General features: G+C 38.8%; 1 protein-coding gene across 4 annotated transcripts in view; it reads right to left on the reverse strand.

The window, feature by feature from the left end:
- DIP2C (disco interacting protein 2 homolog C) overlaps positions 1-22628 on the reverse strand; it is a 325146-nt gene that overhangs the window by 95138 nt on the left and 207380 nt on the right. For all 4 annotated transcript variants that reach the window (XM_055708852.1, XM_055708854.1, XM_055708853.1 and 1 more), the window contains 4 exons: positions 16676-16807; positions 15197-15316; positions 14009-14206; positions 3871-3962 (listed from right to left, as the gene is read on the reverse strand). In XM_055708852.1, the coding sequence (XP_055564827.1) occupies positions 3871-3962; positions 14009-14206; positions 15197-15316; positions 16676-16807 (542 nt within the window). The remainder of the gene's footprint in view (positions 1-3870; positions 3963-14008; positions 14207-15196; positions 15317-16675; positions 16808-22628) is intronic.

Below are 22628 nucleotides of genomic sequence, written 5' to 3' on the forward strand. Positions count from 1 at the left end.
TTATCCCAGCTTTCAACTAATGATAATTGGAGTTTCCATGCTTCCTTTTGGAGAGAGATGATTACCAAAACACTTCTATGATAAACTATTCAAATACCTAATGAAAGACAAATGAGGAATCAGACGGCATTTATTCTGATAGGTATTCCTTTTGTGAACATTTCTACTCAGGATATAATTAAAATATTTTCACACTGCATTGTTTCCTACACTGACAATACCTTTCATCTGGCTCTCAATTTACTGATTGCTTTACAGATGTTAACTAACCAAGTAAATGGAATTAATATAATTCTGCGTTCCAATTTAATAATTTGCTTGAAGTTACCAAAAACTAAGTGGATCTGTGACCAATTCAGATTACCGAGACTTACTATGCCACTATGCAAGTTTTTAACATATTACGTTTTGCCTCGCTATGCTTTGCCTCATATAACAGTTTCATTTTAGGACCGGACTGTTGTCCAAGTGTAGAAGTTTCTGTGTACTGTGTGAACACAAATACCTGATATCTAGAGAAGCAAACATCACATCCAGAGCTGGCATACAGCATGCCAATCTAGGCTTCGATTTTTTGAACCTCACAGCTTCAAGGCTAGGGCTACAGAATTACTTAGATAGAAGAATGCCAAAGAAAAGACCACGGAAAATCATCTGTATGCTTCTTAGGTGCTCTTCTTCACCTGGTGTGCTGAACTGTGCAGCTTACTTTTGTGGGCACTGCAGAGAATGTCTTAGATCCTGCAGGGGCAAAGGGGAAGGAGAAGAGAGAGCGCTCGGTCTCGCTGAAGATCCAGCGAGTTGGGCCATGACCCTCCTTGCAAAGACAGAGAATGCTACTGCTCTCACTGGTGAATGACCTCAGTGGCCAGATCCTGTCTATATTTTTGTTTTGGTTCCATCAGATGGACGTTTTCAGTTCATGTCTTAAACAGCTGTAATGCAGCTGGTAACTACCCTGCACAGTCAAATGAAGTGGCATGCAAAACGCGTGGTGAGTGATTTCAGACTTGATTCCATTGGGCTTGCATACAGCATCCCAGTGTACTATTACAGCACCTTAAAATTTGCTGAAACTATTCAATAACTCTTGAGTTTTGACTGTTTTGACACCCAAGGGCTTCTGTGTTTCAGTTTCTCAAATTAAAATCAACATGTTTTTATATATGCACCAAGGTTTAGTTATTAGAAATTATAAATGTTTCCAGAGTTTTCACATGGCTTCAAAGATAGTTGCCTTCCATTTATTTCTTCAAACTACAAGAAATCTAACCAACCTTGTTCATCTGGGTCCAAAATATCTGGTTTTAGGCTGAAGACTGTAACTTCATAACTGTTTAGAGAAACTTCAGAGAAAGTACATTGCTACTTTATCTGTTCGCTTGCACATGAAATAATCCAACTGCTGGAGATGGCTGAGTGGAGCTTACTGTATCCATCTATATGCACATACCATAAAGAGCCTCAGGGGGAAGAGAAAGAAAGGGATTTTGCTGGGTGCACTGACTAGATGGTAGAGTTTGCTAAGCCCAGCGAACATCTGAAAGATGTTGAAAGATCCCAGCACTCTGAGGATTGTTGGGTTTTGTGTTGGTCTCTGCTTACATAAAGGCAGCGAAGGTTTGGCTGGGAATCTTTGCAAAGCAGCTGATGGAGGTGAAAAAATCTGACTGAAGTCCAGTGGGAATGAGGCATTAACTTCTCCTCCAAAAAAACATTAATCACTAACAGACCTATACCAAATAAATAAATAATGTTTGTAAAAGCAAAAAGGGATAAAGCTGAAGGAAATCAAACCATACAGTGCCTACTACCAGATGAGGATCTGGTTATCTAGTAGATATTTCAGAGGGCAAGCTTGATTTCCAGTCAGCTGTCTGGGGTGACACAAGGTTAAATTTCTGAAGTTACTATAGAAGACAAATGCAGTTCGTCATGTACTATAATAATACCAGAAACAGGGAATGAAATGCAGGCACATTCATTTATTTTTTGGCTCAGATAAAGAACCAAAGAGGTGATGTAACGGTAGTCATGAAAAATAGAGACTGTATTGATAGAAAATGCTTTTAAAGGGAAAAAGGTCTTTCTGAATTCTATATAATATCAACATACGGAAACAATTACACTTGCATTTAGAAAACACCAGAAATATATGCCTGCATTTCATCTAGTATTTAAAAAACTACCTTTAACTGTTGTCACACAGATTACATTACTTAGAATAAAAAGCCATCTTCAAAGAGGTCAGAAAGCTTTTACGTTATTACAACAGGGGCATAACAGCCAGAATAAGAGCCTAGAACATCAGAAGTACAGTAACACCTCATCTTCAGCACGAAGCTGCTTCAAATGATCATGTTTCTGTTACACGGGGATGTTTTTACAACACAAAGCATATGCTTTCAGCACTCAGCTATAAACATTTTTTTCACTGTAATCTAGGTGGACTTATTTTAGAAGAGCTGCAATTTGCTCTTTATGTGTCCTGCACTAGCTAAACTTCCAGCTTTCAGCCTGAATCATCCACAAATCCTTTCTTAATGTTAGAAGATGCCAAGGACTGCTGTAGTAAATGAATACGAAGCTGGGCAGTTAGCACACAACAGATATGGAGAGACGCACACTGCCCATATGTGAACTTCATTCCTTTCGGAGCCTTCTGGGTGGATTGTTTTGATGTGTACACTTGAACAACTTGTTTCTTCTGCTGTTGCTTAGAGACAGACATGTAAGTCAAGTAAAAAGATTCTTCAGATCTCACGCCTGGCTGAAAGCCATTGTAGGAAACAACTTAGATAAAGGATCTCGAGATCCTTTAGTTAAATTCTTTATGATTTATTTGAAAAAGAAAAGTAGGAAGGACTGTCAGGTTTCACTTTTTAATTTTTTTTTTTCTATTTTCTTCTGGGAAGCTTTATTGCATGCTTTCACTTTTGAAGCCCTAAAAAATGTGTAATGCAAACGGGCATGTTTCTCACTTGTGGCACAAAAGGACCGAGTGAACCAACAGTCTCAGAATTACTGTCAGACCCTGGGGGAGGAAGATTTAATTCTACCCTCACAACTTCAAGCACTACGGCAAGACTACAATTTGCATTTCTGACACATTTGTTCTGGAATATCCATTCCACAGCTTAAAGCCAACCTGGAATGGGACCTGTGGAAATTTCTGTGCACGCTTTGGCAGATAAAGGGGTAGCAGGCTTGGCCAGCCTTGAGAGATGAAGGGGTAGGTGTGTAAGTACATCATTAGCAAAATCACAGGATGTTCTTGTCATCATTTAACAACTTCAAATGTGACCTCTGTAACCCCTGCTCTCTACAGATTTCATCCACTCACCTAAATTCAGCATTTAGCAATAGCTGCATCAGAGTCAGGAACTATGAATGGAAATATCCTCCATGTTACCAGTCAGCGTAATTTATTTATTTCACTAGCTGCCAAAATGTGCTTACTTTGCTTGTCTTTGTCCTCCGCAGTGCTTCTCTTGTTTCTACCATCTCCACAATGACAAAGTCATTAGTAAGTAGGTTTTTTTACCCACATGACACCTCCAGGCTCCATAAGCAAGCTTTTGCTGAACACTGCTGTTCTATGTCCAAAAATGACTTTCCATGGGAATGTTTATTGTTGATGTTGCCACAACTTCCAAGTTACTATTCAGTGAGTACCAGTGCAGGTTAGTTATTATGCAGTTCAAAACACCTGTCTGAATGATCATTCTTTTTCTAACTAAAAGGCAGATTTCACACACACACACCAACAGTTCATTTATTAATTCCCTCTGACCACCCAAATACCTCATTCTCTCTTAGTCAACGTGGGATCTCAATTATTAGTAATTAAAAAATCATTAACATACTCACCCTGTCTCCAGGTCGTACCATTGGTTCTTGTTTTGTGCCTAATTTATGTAGTATATTGTAAGCAACCTTCATACTTCTGGTCCAAAGTTTGCCTATTAACACAAAATTTGTGAAATTAATTTTAAAATTCTTTTTATGTTTTACCAGCTTATAAAAGAGAAAGAATACCTGAGCAATGAAAAAAAAAAAAAAAAAGACTAGGAACATTTATAGTAGTTCTTCAACTAAACACAACACCACTACTGGGACTAGGGGAAATATTTAAATACTTATCAGAAGCTTTGTTTGAGCTTCTTTTTTTGAGAGAGCAGCATTAAAAAAAAAAAAAAAAGAAAGAAAAAAAATAGTTTTCTTCATGGCAGAAATTTCTTACTTTGAAGAAAATTGGATCTTTGCTCCAAAAGTTAACTGTTAGAGAATGGCTGGGACATCACCAAGTCCAGACACTATCCTAGCACCCTTAGCTGTAGCAAGCTGGACAAGTTGCATTTCAGCCCAGACTGACCTCCGAGGGTGTTGCTCAAGGTTCTTGATGGCACTTCTCTCACCCCAAGCCACAAACAGAAAAAGGAAAAAGGTCCCAAGAAGCAGAGACAAAGAAAAAAAACCCCAGCAAACAGAAAACACGCCACAGCCAAAGGGGCACACAAGCAGCAGGGACCCTCTGATCCTTAGGACATCCATATGGCCGTGTTTCACTCTTAATTCTGGCCCTTCCTCGACTTAACCTGGCTTTTTCTTCTCACCTATTCCCATACTCTCCCTTCTTTCAGTTTCATTTCACTTGCTCCAGGTACCCTTCGTTTTTACTGTCTCTCCCTTGCTTCATCTCTCCAGCTCCACACTTAGTTAATCCTTACCAAGATTTCACCCCAATACTCACTCAGTTTATCTCACCAAGACCTCATTGGCCATGTTACACGTCTTTCATTAATCTTTCAAGCGATCAGCATCTTCCAACTATGAAAGCTCTTTCAGATGGCCTTTGTTTAGAGACCTTGTTACTTCCATTTGAACAATACCGAGTGTAACAGTCCTTGTTCCTGGCTGGCCCCTAGGTACTGTCTTTAAGCAGTATTCAATCTGACAGTAACAAATCTTTAATTCATGCCCACCAATAACTTCAACGATAATAGGTTCTGACAACAGATTACCTATGGGGTTCAGCAGTTGAGGCTCCCAAACATACGGTATTGCTATTTATAACTAAGCCAAGCAGTTGTTAGAGTAAATTCTTCCACATCCTGGTTATAAAATGCAATACTATCCAATTAGTTTCCAGTGCAAATCTGGTGTAAATACAAAGTACAAGGAGAAGGCCAGACTTTCTTTTTTTCCTCTTAAGGGAAACGGGAAGGGTCACTGCTGCTTGTTACTGAGAAAGTACTAAATGCAATTACTTCTTATGAAAATGGTAATATTGTATCATCAAACAATGTTTTGCAAAATTTTTGTTTATTTGCAATTACTCCAGTATTTGCATGCTGAACTGCCTCGGTGCTCAGAAATAAACATAACTCAATTCTGTTCCACTAGAAATTCAGCATGGATACAGGAGTATGTCTGCAGGATTAATCCTCACAGCACTATGACAGAACTACCTGCATTTGATGGAAAGAAAGTCTTTAAAAGCATCCCTGCTGCACAGTCAACACTTGAATTTGACAAGTAAGCTGGAAAAATCCAAGGATGCCTTAAGAAAGCAAATATTCTTAAAGGTTTCCAACATTAAAGTTTCAGTGGCAACAAACTTCAAAGAGCAATTAGTAATGATACAGAAAATTGGAGAATGGAAATCAAAAGCCTGGCAAAAGTTCTGAATTGCAAGAAAGAACCATCTTTACACAAAACACTTTCAAGCTTGAAATGAACATTGAATGTTTAATTGCTTTTCTGAGAGACATAAGGGGCTGCTGTGAAAAGTTCTGTCTGAGCTATAGAGATTGTATCTGTTACAAGTTTTAGATTTGCATTTATGACATTCACACTAATTTTTCACCTATTAAGTGCGCCATCTTACAATATTTTCTTCAAAATCTAAGGGCTATTCATATTAAAGTATTTAGATGCATTCTTTCAGAAGTACCCAGGTATGCAGCGCAACCATCTCCACATAAGTGATCTGAGTAAATGCAGAAATTACGTTGTCTCAAAGACTAACTAAATTTAAAAGGGTACTTTCTAGTAAAGTTTTAAATAATTAAGTCTTCAAATACATTTTGTCATAATCCTCTTTTATTGCCAAAATTTTATTTCAGCTTCTGAAACATAAGAGCATATATAATGCTGCCTCCCTAATTCCTCACCTTTCCATTTAAATACCCTTTGAACTGCACAGAAAGTGCCCATAATACTTCCTAACTGTCAAAGACTTCCATTTTCTGTCACCACAGCCCTTTCCTGCTCTATTTACCTGTGCAATATCAAACTACGTTAATTAGCCGAGCTAACTGCATGTGCACATGTGTATGAAACTGTGGAAAACCAGAACAAAGAAGCTAGTTTGCATTCAGCTGGGAAGGAGCTGGAATAGACAGTCTCTCCTGAAGCCCTTAAAGCTCTATACCTTCACCCCAGCCCCTGCCTACTCCCAGCTGCTGCTGCCTCTGCTCCCGTGCAGGCAGCCCCTGTGCAGGCAGCCCCCGTGCAGGCAGCAGCAGCCACGGGCAGGCAGAGCCCACGGGGCAGCCTCGCCAGCAGGCACAGCAAAGTCCATGCGCATCTTGAACTGGATCATGTTCAACAGGAAGCCCATAATTTTTCTTCCAGGGTATATCGCTGTGTTCCAAAAAAAATAAATAAAGGGCTACAAAAGGAGCAGTAATCCAGAAGCTGGAGGCAGGAGTGTATGAATGATCAGGGCCACATCTGTGGCTGCTGCATGGGGTACCAGCTTCTGACCAGAGGTGCACTGAACCACGCATTTATTTTGCCATCTTGGCTGCCTGGCCCCCCCAACATCACTGACAAACACAAAGGACTTGATGACTGCAGGATAAAAGCCCTCGGTAACGGAGGATGTTACAAAGAAGGAAATCTTTGAAGTATTTCCTTCCTTGGTTCTGCCTAGGTTGCAATTCAGTGTAATTCTTCCTTTGCAAACTTGAGAGATTAGACATTGCTGGGAAAAAGCCGATTGCTAAAACCTCTCCCACAAATCCCAACGCTGCGACCTTGCTGTGACCTCCATACGGTGCCACATCTGTGCAGTGGGAGGGGGAGGCCTTGGCAAGGAGGCCAGATGTGCTTCGTCCAAGGCTTTCTCTCTGAGACAGGGCTTAGGGCTGCCGGGCTGATCCTTGTACGGGCTAAACCGTCCTCGTTACACGGGCTACAGCAGAAATCTGGCTGTCTGCAGCTGCTCAGGATATGCCCTGCTGTCCTCAGCCGGAGTGCAACGAGACACTGGTCCTCCGCAGATAAACACGCTGCCATTAATCTTCTAATAAGTTAGTTGGCTTGAAAACAGGACGGCAGATGTAGGAAACTCAAGCAAGAGTTTCATTTAGCAGTGAGTGGACCAGCCAATGTTTCAGCTCAGTGCCAGAGCTCCTTTCTTCCAGCCACACTGCTGCAGCAGAAAGCTGCGGGAACTGCCAGCAGTGCTGCTGCCTTGCCACCATTTCCCCGGGGATAGACCGGACCCCATCAGCCCTCCTCTTCCTCACCTTCCTGCCTGCATCCCCACTGTAGCACCATCCTTTACAACTGCCCTACCTGCCTCACCGGGGACAGGATTTGTCCCTGCTGGTCTCTGATCTGCTTACCAGCCATACATGAGCAGCTACTTTCTTGTATTTAAAAATGAACAAGTGGTAAAAGATCTACAGAGATAAGTCATTAGTGAGAGATCTGAGTCTCTAGTGGTGGTCCAGGCACAAGAGTACCCTCCAGAAGGGGCCTGGGCTCTGCAGACCCTGTGCTGTGTCTGCCAGTCACACACACGTTGTGGATAACACGGGGCACTAGGTGTTTACTAGTACCTAGATGTTTAAGTACTTGAATTACCACTCAGTTTTCAGGTCACAAAACTATCTCCTAAACAAAGCAGATTGGTAGGTGCTCACAGAAGAGCTTCCCAAGTTGATTTGGGAAACAAAACCCCAGCAACATCCAGTTAACACATAACTTGCTGCTACTACAATTTACAACCTTGTTCCTACCTCCCATCAAGCCGCTAATTGTGGTGCTGCTTTCCAAGATCTTGTATAACGCTGTAAGATGGTAAGAAATTAAGCTTTTCTCCACATCTATCATTGCCTAACTTATAATTGCTTAAGCATTTACTGAAATAAATCTTCTTTTTCTAAAGATGACTGCATCTTCCTCAGCCACTTCTGTCACTTGCCCGGAGTGCTGCTGCCAGGCTTGCACGCCCTAGGCGCAGTGTTTATACAGGGAGGCCTTTAATGCTCTTCACATAGTTGCAAACTAAACTGAGTGCTCCCACTGCCCAGCAAGTATCAGCAAGTACTGCTATGCCTCTGAACCCCAGCCATATCCAGCAGCCATCGTGTACACAAATATTCTCAGTAGGACAGGATGGAAAACAGCATCTCTCTGGCAGCTGTGACAAACTCTGTTAACACCTGTGTGGGGCATGTCCCTGTTCCTTTGCCGCCGGAATCTTGATTTAGTTGAACAGTAGCAACTCTACTATAGTAGCAACCACATATTTTACATTTAATTTGTATTCGGTCTTGTTCTTTTTTTAACAGTCTATTCGGAGAGCAGTATCTTTTACCAACTGAAATTTAGCAAGCTAGAGTTAAAAGCCAGTTCCATCTGGACAAGCAACACATTATGAGAGTAAAGGAAACCACCAGGTCTTAAAATCCACATAAAAAGGGATCAGTTAACAAAAATCAGATGTTTTCCACGTGACACCAAAGTAAATGCCCTTCCTCTTCATTTGCCAATCTGTAAAGGGACTATACATTTGTGTTGAATGTAAAGAAGGTTATAAGAGAAAAGCTGTATCAGGGAGAAAACTTGAGAGAGAAAACAAACCACAGTCAAGTTCCTTATCATCTTCAGGATGCTTTTCAGAACCACACAGCACTAACTCAACAAAGCCAAACCAGTGGTTGCTTACCAATCTCCGTGCACAGCAATTGCGAGACTGCCAAAGTTTAACTGCAAATAATTTTGTCAAATATTCATTTTCTCAGTATCACAGTAGGACATTTCTTATATTAAATAGAAACAAGAGTATTTATTAAAACTGGTATAAATGGCAAACTTCCTAATGCTATGCAGGTAAAGCAGGGTTTTTTCTGCTTTGCAAAATAACAGTCACAGTTATGCTGCTCTGTTAGCTCTTTTTTTCACAAACCTTTTTTAGATCCATCCAAAGCAGCAAATGAAGTTGCTGCTTTTTGGGAGAAAAAAATCCAAAGAAAAAGAACAAAAATATTCTGTTGCAGAGAATAAAAGGCTCCAGACATACTCAGAATTGAGGTAACCTTGCTACTACAGTGCTTGATATCCCAATCTTAATCATAGATTGTAATACAGATTTTTTAAAGTCATTTTCTGTCTTTTTATTAAAGAAATAAAGGTTTAAAGTACAAAATAATCACAAGATTGATATCTTTGTACGGACTTGAACCATGACTATCCATACCTCTGCAAGCACTGAGTTATTTCAGATATAAGGACAATCTGGTTATGTAGCTACTTGGTTAGGAGACACTCAGTTCCCCCTCTCCTCCTGACAATCGTGAATTCCTGGCTGAGTTGATTCTCACAGCCAGAGGACATGGGAGGAGCTGGGTCGTACACCTTGTGTAGTGTGGGTTGGGGTTGGCTATTTTCAATCTGTTATTAAGTTTCAGCCACCTCAAGGTATCTCCAGTATAAGCTAAATCACCTCTTCTAAGGCAGTATGACTTTGGCCACAAAATGTTTCCAGTTGTGTCAGAGTATTATTTTTTATTGGCAATTAATTTGAAAAAAAAAAATAGCTTTTTTCAGGCATTTATTTCTCCACAGAATCCAAATGGATAAAGAAAAAATACTTCTCTATCCACAGCACCTCTTCTTTTTTGCTAGCCTTGCTGTCTCCAACAGGCTTCTAACATGTGAAACAATACATCAGAGCTACTGAAAATGGTTTTTAAAAAAACATGACTACAGACAGTGTTAGATAAAGAAAATGAGACTCTTTGAAGCACATGTAGTTAAGTGGTACTCATTTTGTTGTTTTTAATAATGGTTAAAATAAGAAAGCTCAGAACTTGCTCATCCCAAATTACTTTCAGCTTTTTACTTTTTCCCCAGTCTTTCTGATTATTCTTAGAATAATCATTTTAAGCAAGAAAAGTAACTGTGATAGTGTAAGTACTATATAGGATTTAACTGTCCTTTATTCACATTTTTCCTCTAAGAAATAACTAAGCACTTCATTATTAATACCGACAATACCAAAACCAGATGCCTGACTACTCTGATTAACTTTGTCTGAGCCAGAAATTGTCTTCCTCTTCCTCAGAGCACATATTAGGTTTCTAGTCAGAGTTCAGACTTACATAAAACTCAGTAAAGACATCCTTCCTTCCCATATCTCAGACATTTCAATTTATGCATATTCAGTGATTTGATTTATAAAGGGATTGTGAATAACTTAACTATGATGTTCTCCACTTAACCAAGTTCCCAGAGGAACAAAATATTTGAGAAATAAGTAATATTCAGTGTTTCATTCACCAGAAGGAGTTTAAGAGTTTTGAGTACATTAAATAAAGATTACAACTGAGGCACTGAGAAGAACTTCAAGAACTGAGGCAAACCACTTCAAAAACTTGCTTGAAAAAAAGATGAAGTCTACAAGTGCAGGTATTCGTTTCTTCTATCTACAGTAATTTGAGACACATGGAGGAAAACAGTCCTGACATGCTATGAAGACAATAAGCTCAAAAAACATGCTAAAAAAGACACAGGAGATGTAAGGCATTACAGATTAGATGAATTCCTGAAGAGGAATGGGAAGGCAGAGATGATTTTAAGCAACAGCTGAAAGAATAACTTCTTTAAACTAGTTCTCTTTATGGCACAACAGCATATCATGATCTAGAGCACTCACCACTTAAATCCACACCAACAGTATCATACCCACATCAGCCGCTGTTAGGTAGGGCAATTTATTCCAATAAATCACACAAAGTAGTCTTACCACACCAACCTACCAGTGTCTGTCATGGCATATCGTAGCTTGGCCATTCGTCTGACCACTCTCAGACATGTCTGGGCAAGACAGCAGAAGAGTTGTGAGGAAGGTTTTGGAGAAAGAGAATTTTGAAGACTCTCAGAGAGCTCCTTTTCAGCATGCAAAGCCACCAAGGGGAAGTATGAAAGCATCCTGGAGAGATGCAACAGGCCAACACTGTGTTTTTCAGGGCCAGAGAGAGCCTGCTGTAAGAATCAAGACTAAGGTGACAGATGGGATGAGACTTCACCATGTAGATGCAGCAAAAGGTCTGCATTTGAAAAGATTTGCTCCCAAAATAACCTGCGAGGTTTGGACACAGAACAGCTGTAACAAAAGTAAAATGTCCAGGTTGTGTACGATACTCAAGCTACAGCCTGAGTATCGGGCAGTATGGCAATATTGCTTACGTGATCCACAAAGGAGGAGATAAATATGCTTGAAGTTATGAGAATAAGTTACTACTACTCAAGAGGGGCTATGACCTAGCTGACAGCTGGAGACACTCCTGGAATCCAGTTTGCAAAGATGAAAGAAGTCTGGAATAAGCAGGCAAACCTGCAATTCATCCATGCAGAGACAAGAATCTGGAGAAGATGCTGTGTATGAAAAAAATAATGACCAAAAGACAACATGTAGAAACCTCCTCTTAACCAGAAAGTTGGAGGATGAATCAAGAGGATTTCCATGAAGACATAAGAGAGTGTGAGACTGAAGCTGAAAGAGTAAACAGAGGTAAGATATTCAAAAAGAGTTGTATAGTGACCATCTAGGTAACATGCCAAAGACTGAACCTCTAGAAACTTAGAATTATTCTTCAAACTCTTTAATATTTCTCAAACAGTGAACATACAAAAATTCCTGGTAATAGTGTTTACTTAAATTGGCAAAGAACCTAAAATTAACTGTGAGATACAAACTCAGAAGCTACCAAAAGACTTCAATGTTGATATTTTAAAGTTTTGGTCATCTGATCATAGCATGCACACAAGGAAATTAAGTGTCATATTAATACCATGTGGTAGGATTATGGAATAAGCTCACCTTTTCAAAAGTTTATTACCTACTGGGGCCAGTGGAAATATGCACAAGGATAAAAATTAATGAATAAAAGTGTCTTTGCTGAGTTTAAGCCTTAATGTCTATTAATATTCAAGTTTTAAAAAATGCCATGCCCACGATTGCTAGAAAATACTAGACACGAAAGATGGACTAGCCACAGCAAAATCATTCATAAAGTCACAAATAAAATGGCAGGTGGCTGTAAAGTTAATGATATTTCAAAGCAGCTGTCATTTAAGAAAACTGCCATGGCACACTGAGTGGACATTTCCCATGAGGAAGAATGTCAGCTTGAAATCTAGCTAGCAGAGAAGAATTCACTGAATCTCTTACAAATGTTTTGCTTTGTAACATCTTTTATCAATTAAAAAAAAAGAAAAGACAAAAGAACTGATTTTTTCTGAACTCAGGAAACTACAGAAAGGCCAAATGGAAGCAATGAGAACATGAGTTTTAGTCCCATTTTTCTCAGAATTTGGACAATTCACAAGAGGGGTTGGGAAAGAGTTATGTTAGGACAGAGAAGCAGGCTAGGTGGCTCCATGAGCCACATGGATGAGTTCCTCAGGTTGATTTGCTCAGCCTACAGCCCTTTGGGCAAAGCAGGACATATGCTCAGACTCTCTGGACAGAATCCCATATTCAGGAAAATGGTCTGACTCTCACTAACATCTTAATTTCTTTTCCTGTCCAATTTATTTAGGCCATTCAGTAGATGATATGAATTGCTCTTCCGCAAGCATGTAATTGCAAACTCAAAATTCTTCTCTAGTTCCGAGTAAATGTCCTTAAGGAAGAAAAAACATTGATCAATGGTGAATCATAGGTTTGCCTCCTAATTTAAGTAACTTCTTTACTCCGAGTACCTGAAGGGAAAATGTTTCATGCATGACCTTCAGTTGCAAAGGTTCTGTTATGCTTTGAAAGCCTTTAACTACATGTGCAATGCCAAACTTGCAGCAGACATCTTTCTGGCCAGGGACCATCACTCAATCTGATTGCTGAACAGAAAGGAGCATTCAGCACTGAACAAAACAGGCAAACCTCTATATCACAGCATGTGAAAACATTCTCTGCACAGAACTCTAGGCCCCTGAGAAGGTAGAAATAAATAAAAAAAACAGAATAAATTCTTACATCCATATGAAAAAACATACATAAATACTCCAACTTGCTTTCAAAGTTGGATGGTTATTCACAACAACTCCTTTGAACATTTCCCAAATGGCCCCTGAACATCTCAAAATTAGAATATATTTGTCAGAGGTATCCTTATGTTTATTTTTATTTGGTCTTTCTTGATTGCAATAGATTGTCAGGCAGTACTTGTTGAATTATATCAACATACCAAAGATCACGCTGAAATATATCCTGGCAAATCTATTTCAGGGGGTATATTTACTAGCTGTACAACTATGTATCAGGAGGAATAATTCAAAACACACTTACTAGAGTGTCAGTAGAACATAGGAAAAAGTCCTATTTTAATTTCTTCAGGAAGCTGGTGAGTTTTGTATACCAGGTTCTGCTTTTGCAGAACAAAGCCTGGGCAATATCCAAGGGCAATGGATTTAGAAATTAATCTTCAGGAAAGTCTTCTCTAGGATGTATGTAAAAAGTGGTCTTAATTTATAATCTGTGATTCCATGGGTATATGTACTCAGCTCTTTTCCTATTTGTGAAATAAATCATACTGTAACATCTTGGCAATCCATCAGACACCAAGAGCTTCAGAATCATCTTACCTTACTCAGAAATGGAACAGATGAATCCTTAGAGGGCTTTTTTCACTGTGTATTTATGCATTTACTATACCTGCAGACACTGTACACAATATATAAAAGCACAAGGAGTTTGAAGAGCACTCACCGTAAGTGAGAATATACAGTGGTTTTCCATTAGTATCCATAGTGGTTAGGCAAGGAGCTTTCGGTGAGATGGTGCCCCATCGCTGCAAAGCTGCTTCCAGAGAAGGCGGCCAATTTGTAACCACACCTAATTGTTCCCCACGCATAGCCAACATCTGAGCTCCTTCTGGCTTTGGCTGGTTTGGATCTGGCTGTTGAACTTATGATTATGAAAAGATACACAGTTACCATGTAAATTCTATACCTTGTGTACACCTGTGTAACCAAGAGAATAAGTTACCTTTGCAAAATATCCTGAAAATAATGTTAGAAGGTATTGAGAAGCAACACAGAAATACAACAGAATAATTAACTTTTAACTTTAAGAGAGATGAAGCAACTGAAACATCTCAGGAATGCACGTGCTTATCCTTACACTAGCTCTACAAGCAGGGAAAGAAACTGCTGAGGCAGCATGCATATATTTATCTCTGAAATAATCAACTATCTTTATTCCTAAATAGGGATGGAGAATACTTCTTCCTGGCAAAAACACAGTAATGAGCTGAAACTGCAGAACTACTGAAAAAATGTACTTTAACAAGTCATCAGTAACAGACTGATTTAAGTCATGCTCTGTTACCATACTTTGTTATAAACTACAATGAAGACTATTTAAATCTCCACATCCTGGCAGATCTTAATTCTCAAAGCACTGACCTCCATAAAAAAAACCAAACCAAAACAAAACAAAAAAAAACCCCAAAAAACCAGAAAAGAAAAATTTCTTCATTGACTTTATCCTTGTTTCTATCTTACATTTAGTTCATTTTTTCAATGCTTCTCTGTTACACAAAGGATGTGTAAAACATTTAACATGCTCCCTCACTAACAGTTTTTCTCATATTGGTGTTCAAAAGCAATGGCTGTAACCCACAGCTGAATGTTCATAAAGCAAAGCTTCCCTCCACTCCCTTCTGTTGTTTCTTTGCAAGCAGAACCAGGAGCTGCGCAAACAAGAGAGACTTTTGACTCTACAGCACTACATCCAAGCTCACTACGAACAGATTCAACTAAATACCGATGCTTTTTGGTACTTGCCAATACAGCGAAGGCTTACTTGGCTTTCTAGAAAGTCAATCTATGAGACAAACATTTTACAGAGTTTTAATAAGAGATCCCCAAACCTTTTGAAAAACAGTCATTTTACCTTCTAACAATTCCTCAAAGTCATCTACAAAGAACTCTCGTAATGGTGGTCGTTTGGGCCGTTTTAGTGTATTGACCAGCTGCTGAATCTTTGCTGACACTCTGCTGCTCACTGGTACTCCTGCAGGACAGGGATCAATGGAGACATCAGTCGACTGCTATGCTGAACGCCACCAGATGTTAAGTGGGGTAAGAAAAGGTCTAGGACTGCAAGGCCACCACCACTACAGTTTCATGCCATACCGTGACTCAAGTATTCAACATTAAGACATAAGATCATTTCAGCAAAAAAGAACAATGACGCCTAGAGTTTAAATAAAAAACAGTACAACAATGTCAGAGTGAGGTTGCAAAATTAAGAGGGGAAATGGCACATAGACTGAGGGAGAGAAGCACAGTGAAAAACCCCTCCCTACAGCCAATACCAGTAACCTTACAGAACTCTTCCCTAAGCATTGGCAGTGGTCAGTGAGAAGATGGGCAGTGGCACTCCCCATGATCACTGGCCATACCGATACTGTCTGACTAGACTGCAGCTCAGCGAGGAGTATGGGTAATAGGCTCTGGCCCATCATTCACTCTGGTTTGCTCTTTACACTGTAGTGGACGCCTGTCCCATATCCACATGAAACATGGTTCACATCTTTGTGTTACTTCAGCATGACTCTGTATTCTCTGAACATCCCTACAGCCAATCCCACCAGCCAGCAATCTCCAAAGGGAGGCATGCGTGCCCATACAGCATTTTGAAAAACACAATTCTGGTTAGGAGTATGGGGCAAGGGGCACTTTTATAATATAATCCCATCAATCACCTCCCCTTTCTTTTTCCCTAGTCGAGAGCAAAGCCTCTGCATCATTCATGCCAACTGTTCCTGAACTAATGGCTTTCTGTCACTGCATTGCAGGAATTTCTGCTTCCTACCCTTCCACAAGGTTGGCTCCAAAACTTTTACCAAGTGTTTTTTAGAGCTGAAGCTGCTAAGTTTGGATGTGATACACTTGGTCAACAATTCCACACCCTGCTGAAATATTGTTTAGTAAGTTTTAGAAAAGAGGAGCAGTAAATAAGAAAGGGTTTACAAATAACTGTTTTTCAAAAAAAACCAAAAAACAAAACTCAGAAAATAAAACTTCAAACACATCACTTTTCAAGATGTAGCCATCCTACCATGTCACGTTCTTTGTAATTTAAAAAACATACTAGCTGTAAACAGGCAGCATGATATAATCAGATGTAAAGAGATTCACTGCTTTCTTTTGCTGAACAATTTCTGTGGGGAGTCAGCTCTGCTGATCAAGAAATATTTCTCTGTTGGCTTTACTTATACCAGTTTGGTTTAGGACTGTAAAGATGCTGCAACTTTGTACATGTTTATAGGTGAAAAGTGCCCAGAAGAAACAAAGAACAGATGCATACAGTAACCACTAAAAATGTTACGATACTCAAAAAAACCTCCAGTTTTGCTTTGTGACATACCATCACCAGTCTCCATAAGTTCAGCATTTCCATACTTTGGTGCCACTCGTGCTGTTGATCCTTGTGGTCTTTCTACTTGTATTGAGTGTTCTGAGGTGTAAGTGGTAACATCTGGAGGGGCAGAATGATTTTCTGTGAAAAACAAGGTAAAAGGTTTAACCATGAACCTCTAGTGTTGAAGAGCTGAAAAGCAAAGGGGAAAGGATACCATTTGATTTTTTTCCCCCAACATCTGAACAGGTGTTAAAGTTAATGCACAAAATGAATGTATAAAACTATAATGTACAGCATGATTTTCATAAATAAAGCTTCCACTGATTAAACCAGGGGCTGTATATCTGCAATCATGTAAGCAACAGGCTAAAAAAATGATACAATTAGGTTGTAGGTTCTCCACTGACATTTAATTTTATACTAAGCTAAAGCTTGTGAACAGCTTCAAATAGAAAAGATGCCAACAAATATACTTCTGATATATTATTGCGTAGGTTTTCTAAATAAAAAGAACACAGCATGTTGTCAATCACTTGCAAGTGTCAATACAGATCAGTTTTATAAGCTCTGTATTCTGTATGTGCCAATTTTTGTTAAGAAAGGAATTTATTCATATATATTAGGAAAAAAATCAATCACAGCAGAGTTGAAACCCAGGAGAAAGAAATAAAATTTAAAGAAACATGAACTTTGCATTCTGCATGGACACTTGCTTGTCCACTATTTTTAGACAGAGTTATTTTAATTCTTCCGCATTACAAAGACTTGCCTTCCAGAAGGCAAACACAATTTGGTCTGACTCATGCCAGCACTGCTAAACAGTTCCACAGAGCTAATCTTTCTCTTTCATAGCCTGATAACTCAGCAAGCTACCACAGTTTGTTTTCCTGTGTTTTCAAGTCTGAGTCTGTATTACCTACGTATTTGTACTATTTTTATGGGTTGTCTCATAATTTTTTTCCAGGTTTTTATCAGCATTAGAGTAGGTGGAGATAAATACCATGAGCAAATAACAACTTCTCTTTCGATTGACATAAATGATCCCCAGCAGCCTCCGAGACACAAAAGAAGGCAGGTCTTCATTCTGCTGCCACTGAAGTGAAGAGGAATGCTCTCTGTTTTACAGTAGGGTAAGACTCTTTAAAAAGGCAACAATTCTGGGAAAACTTCATCTTGTCCTAATACTATTTTCAAGATGTGTTTTTTAATAAATATGTCCTACAAGCATTACGGTGACATAACTCTACTAAAACACCAACTTCTACAGAAAATTTCACCTCAAATGTAATTATAAAGCATTTTCATGAGTCTTGAGCTTTGGATCACTGTAATCCTTGTGCATTCAGTCCCAAATTCATGCACCATCAACACACACAACTATTTTTTATTGCTACACGTACAGTAACAGGATGCTGTATTAGATGCTTATTTTGCATACTTCTCATTTAAAGGTGGCATTTGACAATCATCATGAAAAAGTAAGACATGGCATTAATGTTTGTATTCATGAACATCATAAGGACTCAACCTTATCACTCAATCACAGTATGTGGTTGAGGAAAACACAGGATGCTTTTATCGTGCAACTCAGAAACACCTCGCATCCTGCAAATGTCCCATTGAGCCTTTTGATTTCGATCACATCCACTGTTATCATTTTACTGTAACAAACATGTTATATTGTGCTGTAAGTGATCAATGGAAGTATAATAGCTTGGACAACGAAGCTTACGCTGGTAATTGTTTGAATAATGCTGTCATTTTAGATGCCTTGTCATTATCAACCATGTTAGACTTAGCACAATTTTAGCCCTTTCTTGCTAAGTAGCAAGAGCTTTTTATAGATCATGATTGAACTATTCGATAAGTCAATTAAAAATGCTGATGTTTATCTTTTTATTTTTTACTTATAATGCAGTTTGGCTATGCAAATAGGAGAGATCATGACTAAGAAAATAATTGTACTTAGTCAGCTATTAGCTATTAGTAACATGAGAAAGTATTTTTAAAGTTAGCTATAATTGTTTACATCTTCCCAGTGAAGTATTTCCATCTTTTCAGACTTTACAAGGCAAATTAAATTTGAGTTAAAGTATCCTCTTTCAGATTTTAGCACTGAGATGGTATTTTTTTTAATGCATGGGAGAGAAGATACATGATCCAAAGCACCACAGAGCAGAGGTGCTCTCCCTTCTGATGTATACCTTTGAAGCCAAATACTTCTTTGTAACACATGGTGCTGGGTAGGGAGAAAAAACATGAGAAAGACATTTCCTGCTCTTTAGTAAAAGGGCATCCTTTTGAACAAGCAGCACTGGCAATTGAAATCACCTAGAAGAAACTCCCTTCCCTAGGTGGCCCCCACTGGCTAGCCAGAGAGTGGGGTTTTAGCCCCCTGGCTGCCCATTCGCTGTTTAAATTTCCATTAAGAACTCTTATACAGCAGAAGAGGAACATTCAGGTTTGTCTTGCCATATTCCTTTAAAGTATCTGCTTAACAGATGTCTTATCTGTTGGCAGTATCTACAGCTGCAAGTTTCAACCATCACATTCACAAATCCTCAGTTGGTTCCCTTCTCAGAGGCAGGTTTGGAGAAATGAGAGTCATACCAACAAAAATTTAGTCTGAATGACTTCTAAAGGAAAAGATGAATTGTTATGTGAAATGTACCCTTTTTTGTATAGAACAGTCATTCCAGGTTTAGACCATGGACACAATTGGTACAGAGCTGGTTGGTCTTGTCAGGTAACTTGAAGCATGGTTTGAGCTTTAGTTAAGAAGAACGATCCTGACACATCTGTTGACTAAGAAGTAGAAACTGTGACAGCTGCATGACTTCAAAGCATTTCCTCCATCAAACATACATATTTGCATCACCTCCTCTTCCCATCTCTTCCAATATTCTTGCATTAGAAGATCACAGACAGAACAGCTGCTTCCAGTTAAGGCGCTCCGCATTTCTGCCACTGCAGTGAGATAATTCACCCATTTCACGAAAATCAGAAAGAACCAACAACGCAGAGCACATTCACATAGGGATAGAGCATGTGCAATTGACAGACCCCCATGTATGAGGAGGAGCCAAGAGGTGGGGGAATATTTTCAGTGGAAGCTTGGAAGCACACGAGCACCATGTATTTGAAAAGTCTCCAGGAACTCAAAAAGCACTTCTGCAATACTATACTTGAAGAAAATGCAGCTTTTTCTCCCAAACAAGCTGGCTCTTCTCATTGTTAGGGGAGGGAAATCCAGAGTCAGGGCTGTAGCTTCTTCCATCAGTTAGGTTCCTGCCATACTGAAGTCCAGGTGACAGGATTTTAAACTAGTCCCCTGTATTAGGAGTTAATATTCCCCCTCAGAAGACAAGAATTTTAAGGTTGTCTGAGAATTCTCAGTCATGCTTTATGGCACATGTTTTTATATTTACTTAATAAGAAATCTATGTAGCCTTTAATGTGGATAAAAGCCTTTGATTTTTAAACAGAAACATATTTGAAGCATATAAAAGAAACATTAAATGCATCTACAGGATCAACATTTTGTAGTGAGATGTTTATATCAACTTACAATGATAGGTAAGTGCCATATGATTTTCATTACATGAACTTCGGGATGTGCTTCCTCTCCTTGATTTTTATATACATATACGTCCAAAACATGTAATACAGACAAACGAAAGCACAGATGCCGGAGCATCTTAAAGCTGAGAATAAACATTTAAAGGATACCTATCCTAAACTAGAACTTTGGCCATAATAAAGCAGCAGCAGCCAAATTAAATTAACAGTACAACATAAAAAGCATATAATAGCTAATGCAAATTATCTAAACGATCCACAAAGCTGAACTCTGCTTATATTATAGCCAAGGCCTTTTATCAAATCCCTTCCCAGAACTGCATTACAGTAAATTGGAAAAATCTCCCTTTGATTCTGTGATGCACTCTGGAGGTCAAATCCTAGTGGATATCAGAATGGAGGGGGTTTATTGGTTATCATTAAAGGTCTTTCTTGTTGCCCCTTAAATTTGTATTTATCAGAATTGGTATCTTCAGAGCGTGCCAATACGTCCTTACATATTTACAGATGATTTCTCTCTTGCAGGCCGATCGGTCTCTGGAGAACAACTCCTGGACCAAACAAACATCAAGCCATGGGAATACATGTTCTTTGTGATCAAGAACAAATTGTTTCCAGTAGCTGAAGAGGTTCAGAGAACAGGATTATTGTTCTCCCTTGCCTTCTCCCCTACCAAAGAGGATTATTCATCTATGATCACTGGCACACTGCCTCTAAAAGAGCAAGGCTATCTGTGGGAATACTTGAAATTTATTACCTCTTAGAAAACAATTATATGCGAAATCCACCTTCTTGGATTGAAAAAGAACACAAAAGAGCCATTTAATTTCAAATTCTAACAGAAAACAGCTCACCCATGAAGAAATACATCCTATAGTTATCATCTATGCAGCTTCTCCTACATTTCCAGTTATTTTAGCAACAATGACTGATGGTAACCTTAAGATCACAATCTCTGTTAGCAGATATCACTCATATTTTCTATCCAAATGACCTTTACACTACTATATCACAACTACTGTCCAACTAGAGATGTAATTTAAAGTATCTTATTGTCAGAACAAATACGCTGAGATAAGCTTAACTGTTTCCTTCAGAGGAGAAATCTTTCTAGTCAACAAGGCAAAATAAAACAAGTAAAACAAGTAGTATTCTTCCTCTTCTACAGAATACTGCCATCTTAATTTAGTTCTATAAATGCTGTATTATTTACTGCAAACTCAGTGATTACAAAAGGAGACTTACTGTGCCAGATTTAAAATTACTGAAATGTCACATTATAAAGAAGCTATATTTAAAGACACATTAAGACTTGGTGTGTGAGTAATGTAACCTTTCAGAGTTTGGATAAATTTAATTCTCTATGCTATAATTTCCTCTAGCATTTCAAGATGAAGTCACAGAAAATAACCAAATGCAATGATTAATGTGTTCAGAAGTGTATGTGTTTCTAAAACAAGGTTCTAAGCTATTCATTTAGCATGAATTTAAGAATACAATACAAATCCTCCCCCTGACTGCAATCCAGCAATTCCAGACCATGGTGAACGGACTACTTATCTGAAAATACAGGTGTTATATCAAGCTATACTCAAAAAAAAAAAAAAAAGGATGCAGACTACTGTTCCAGCACATAAAATCAGGAACATTTAAGAAGCTTCATGTATCTTTCTACATATACTTGAAAAGGAATGATCAGTTGAGGAACAGTCGTGCAAAACTGCATTTCGTATGTGTAGTAGAACAGTAGTGAAGTAGTGAGGTTGCTTTATCCGTTCCAATATAGATTCCAACAGATTTTCAGTGAGACAACCCAAAATACACAGCCCCAGCGAGAATGCACCCAAAGCAGATGCCTCGTATGATAAACAGTTACTGGAGAATGAAGGGAAAACAAGCCTTGCTTTCCACATGCCTAATCGAATAGCTGCCTCATTTTAATGAAGACTAATGTCAATGGCACAATATTCAGAAATAATTAATGTCTGTGAAGCTTAGCCCTAATGGAAATAAAGCTCTGACTTCCTAGGATCTTTCCAAAGGATAAAAACAAACAGCTAATAATAACAGCTCCCTTCTCTGAAGGTATATAATAGTCCTTCCCAAGGACTATAATAGCTAGATATCCCAGCCCAAGTATTTTAGATTCAATTAAGGGCAGAAAAAACATACATTTAAGAGGACCTACTGTTAACAGAATTATCAAAAATCACTCAAGCTATGTAATTAAAGTGGTGCAGCAGTTGGGGAAACTCATAGGCAAGCAACCCCTAATGCTGCATGCACTGATTTTTCTTAATGATGGATTCTACAGAGACCTTTTTAGTGCTAAATAATGGAAATCATGCAACTGCACGTTTTAAGATATTTGGCAGCCAAT

This window comes from Falco cherrug, chromosome 4 (genome assembly GCF_023634085.1).
Source record: "Falco cherrug isolate bFalChe1 chromosome 4, bFalChe1.pri, whole genome shotgun sequence".
In the NCBI taxonomy this organism is placed as follows: domain Eukaryota; kingdom Metazoa; phylum Chordata; class Aves; order Falconiformes; family Falconidae; genus Falco; species Falco cherrug.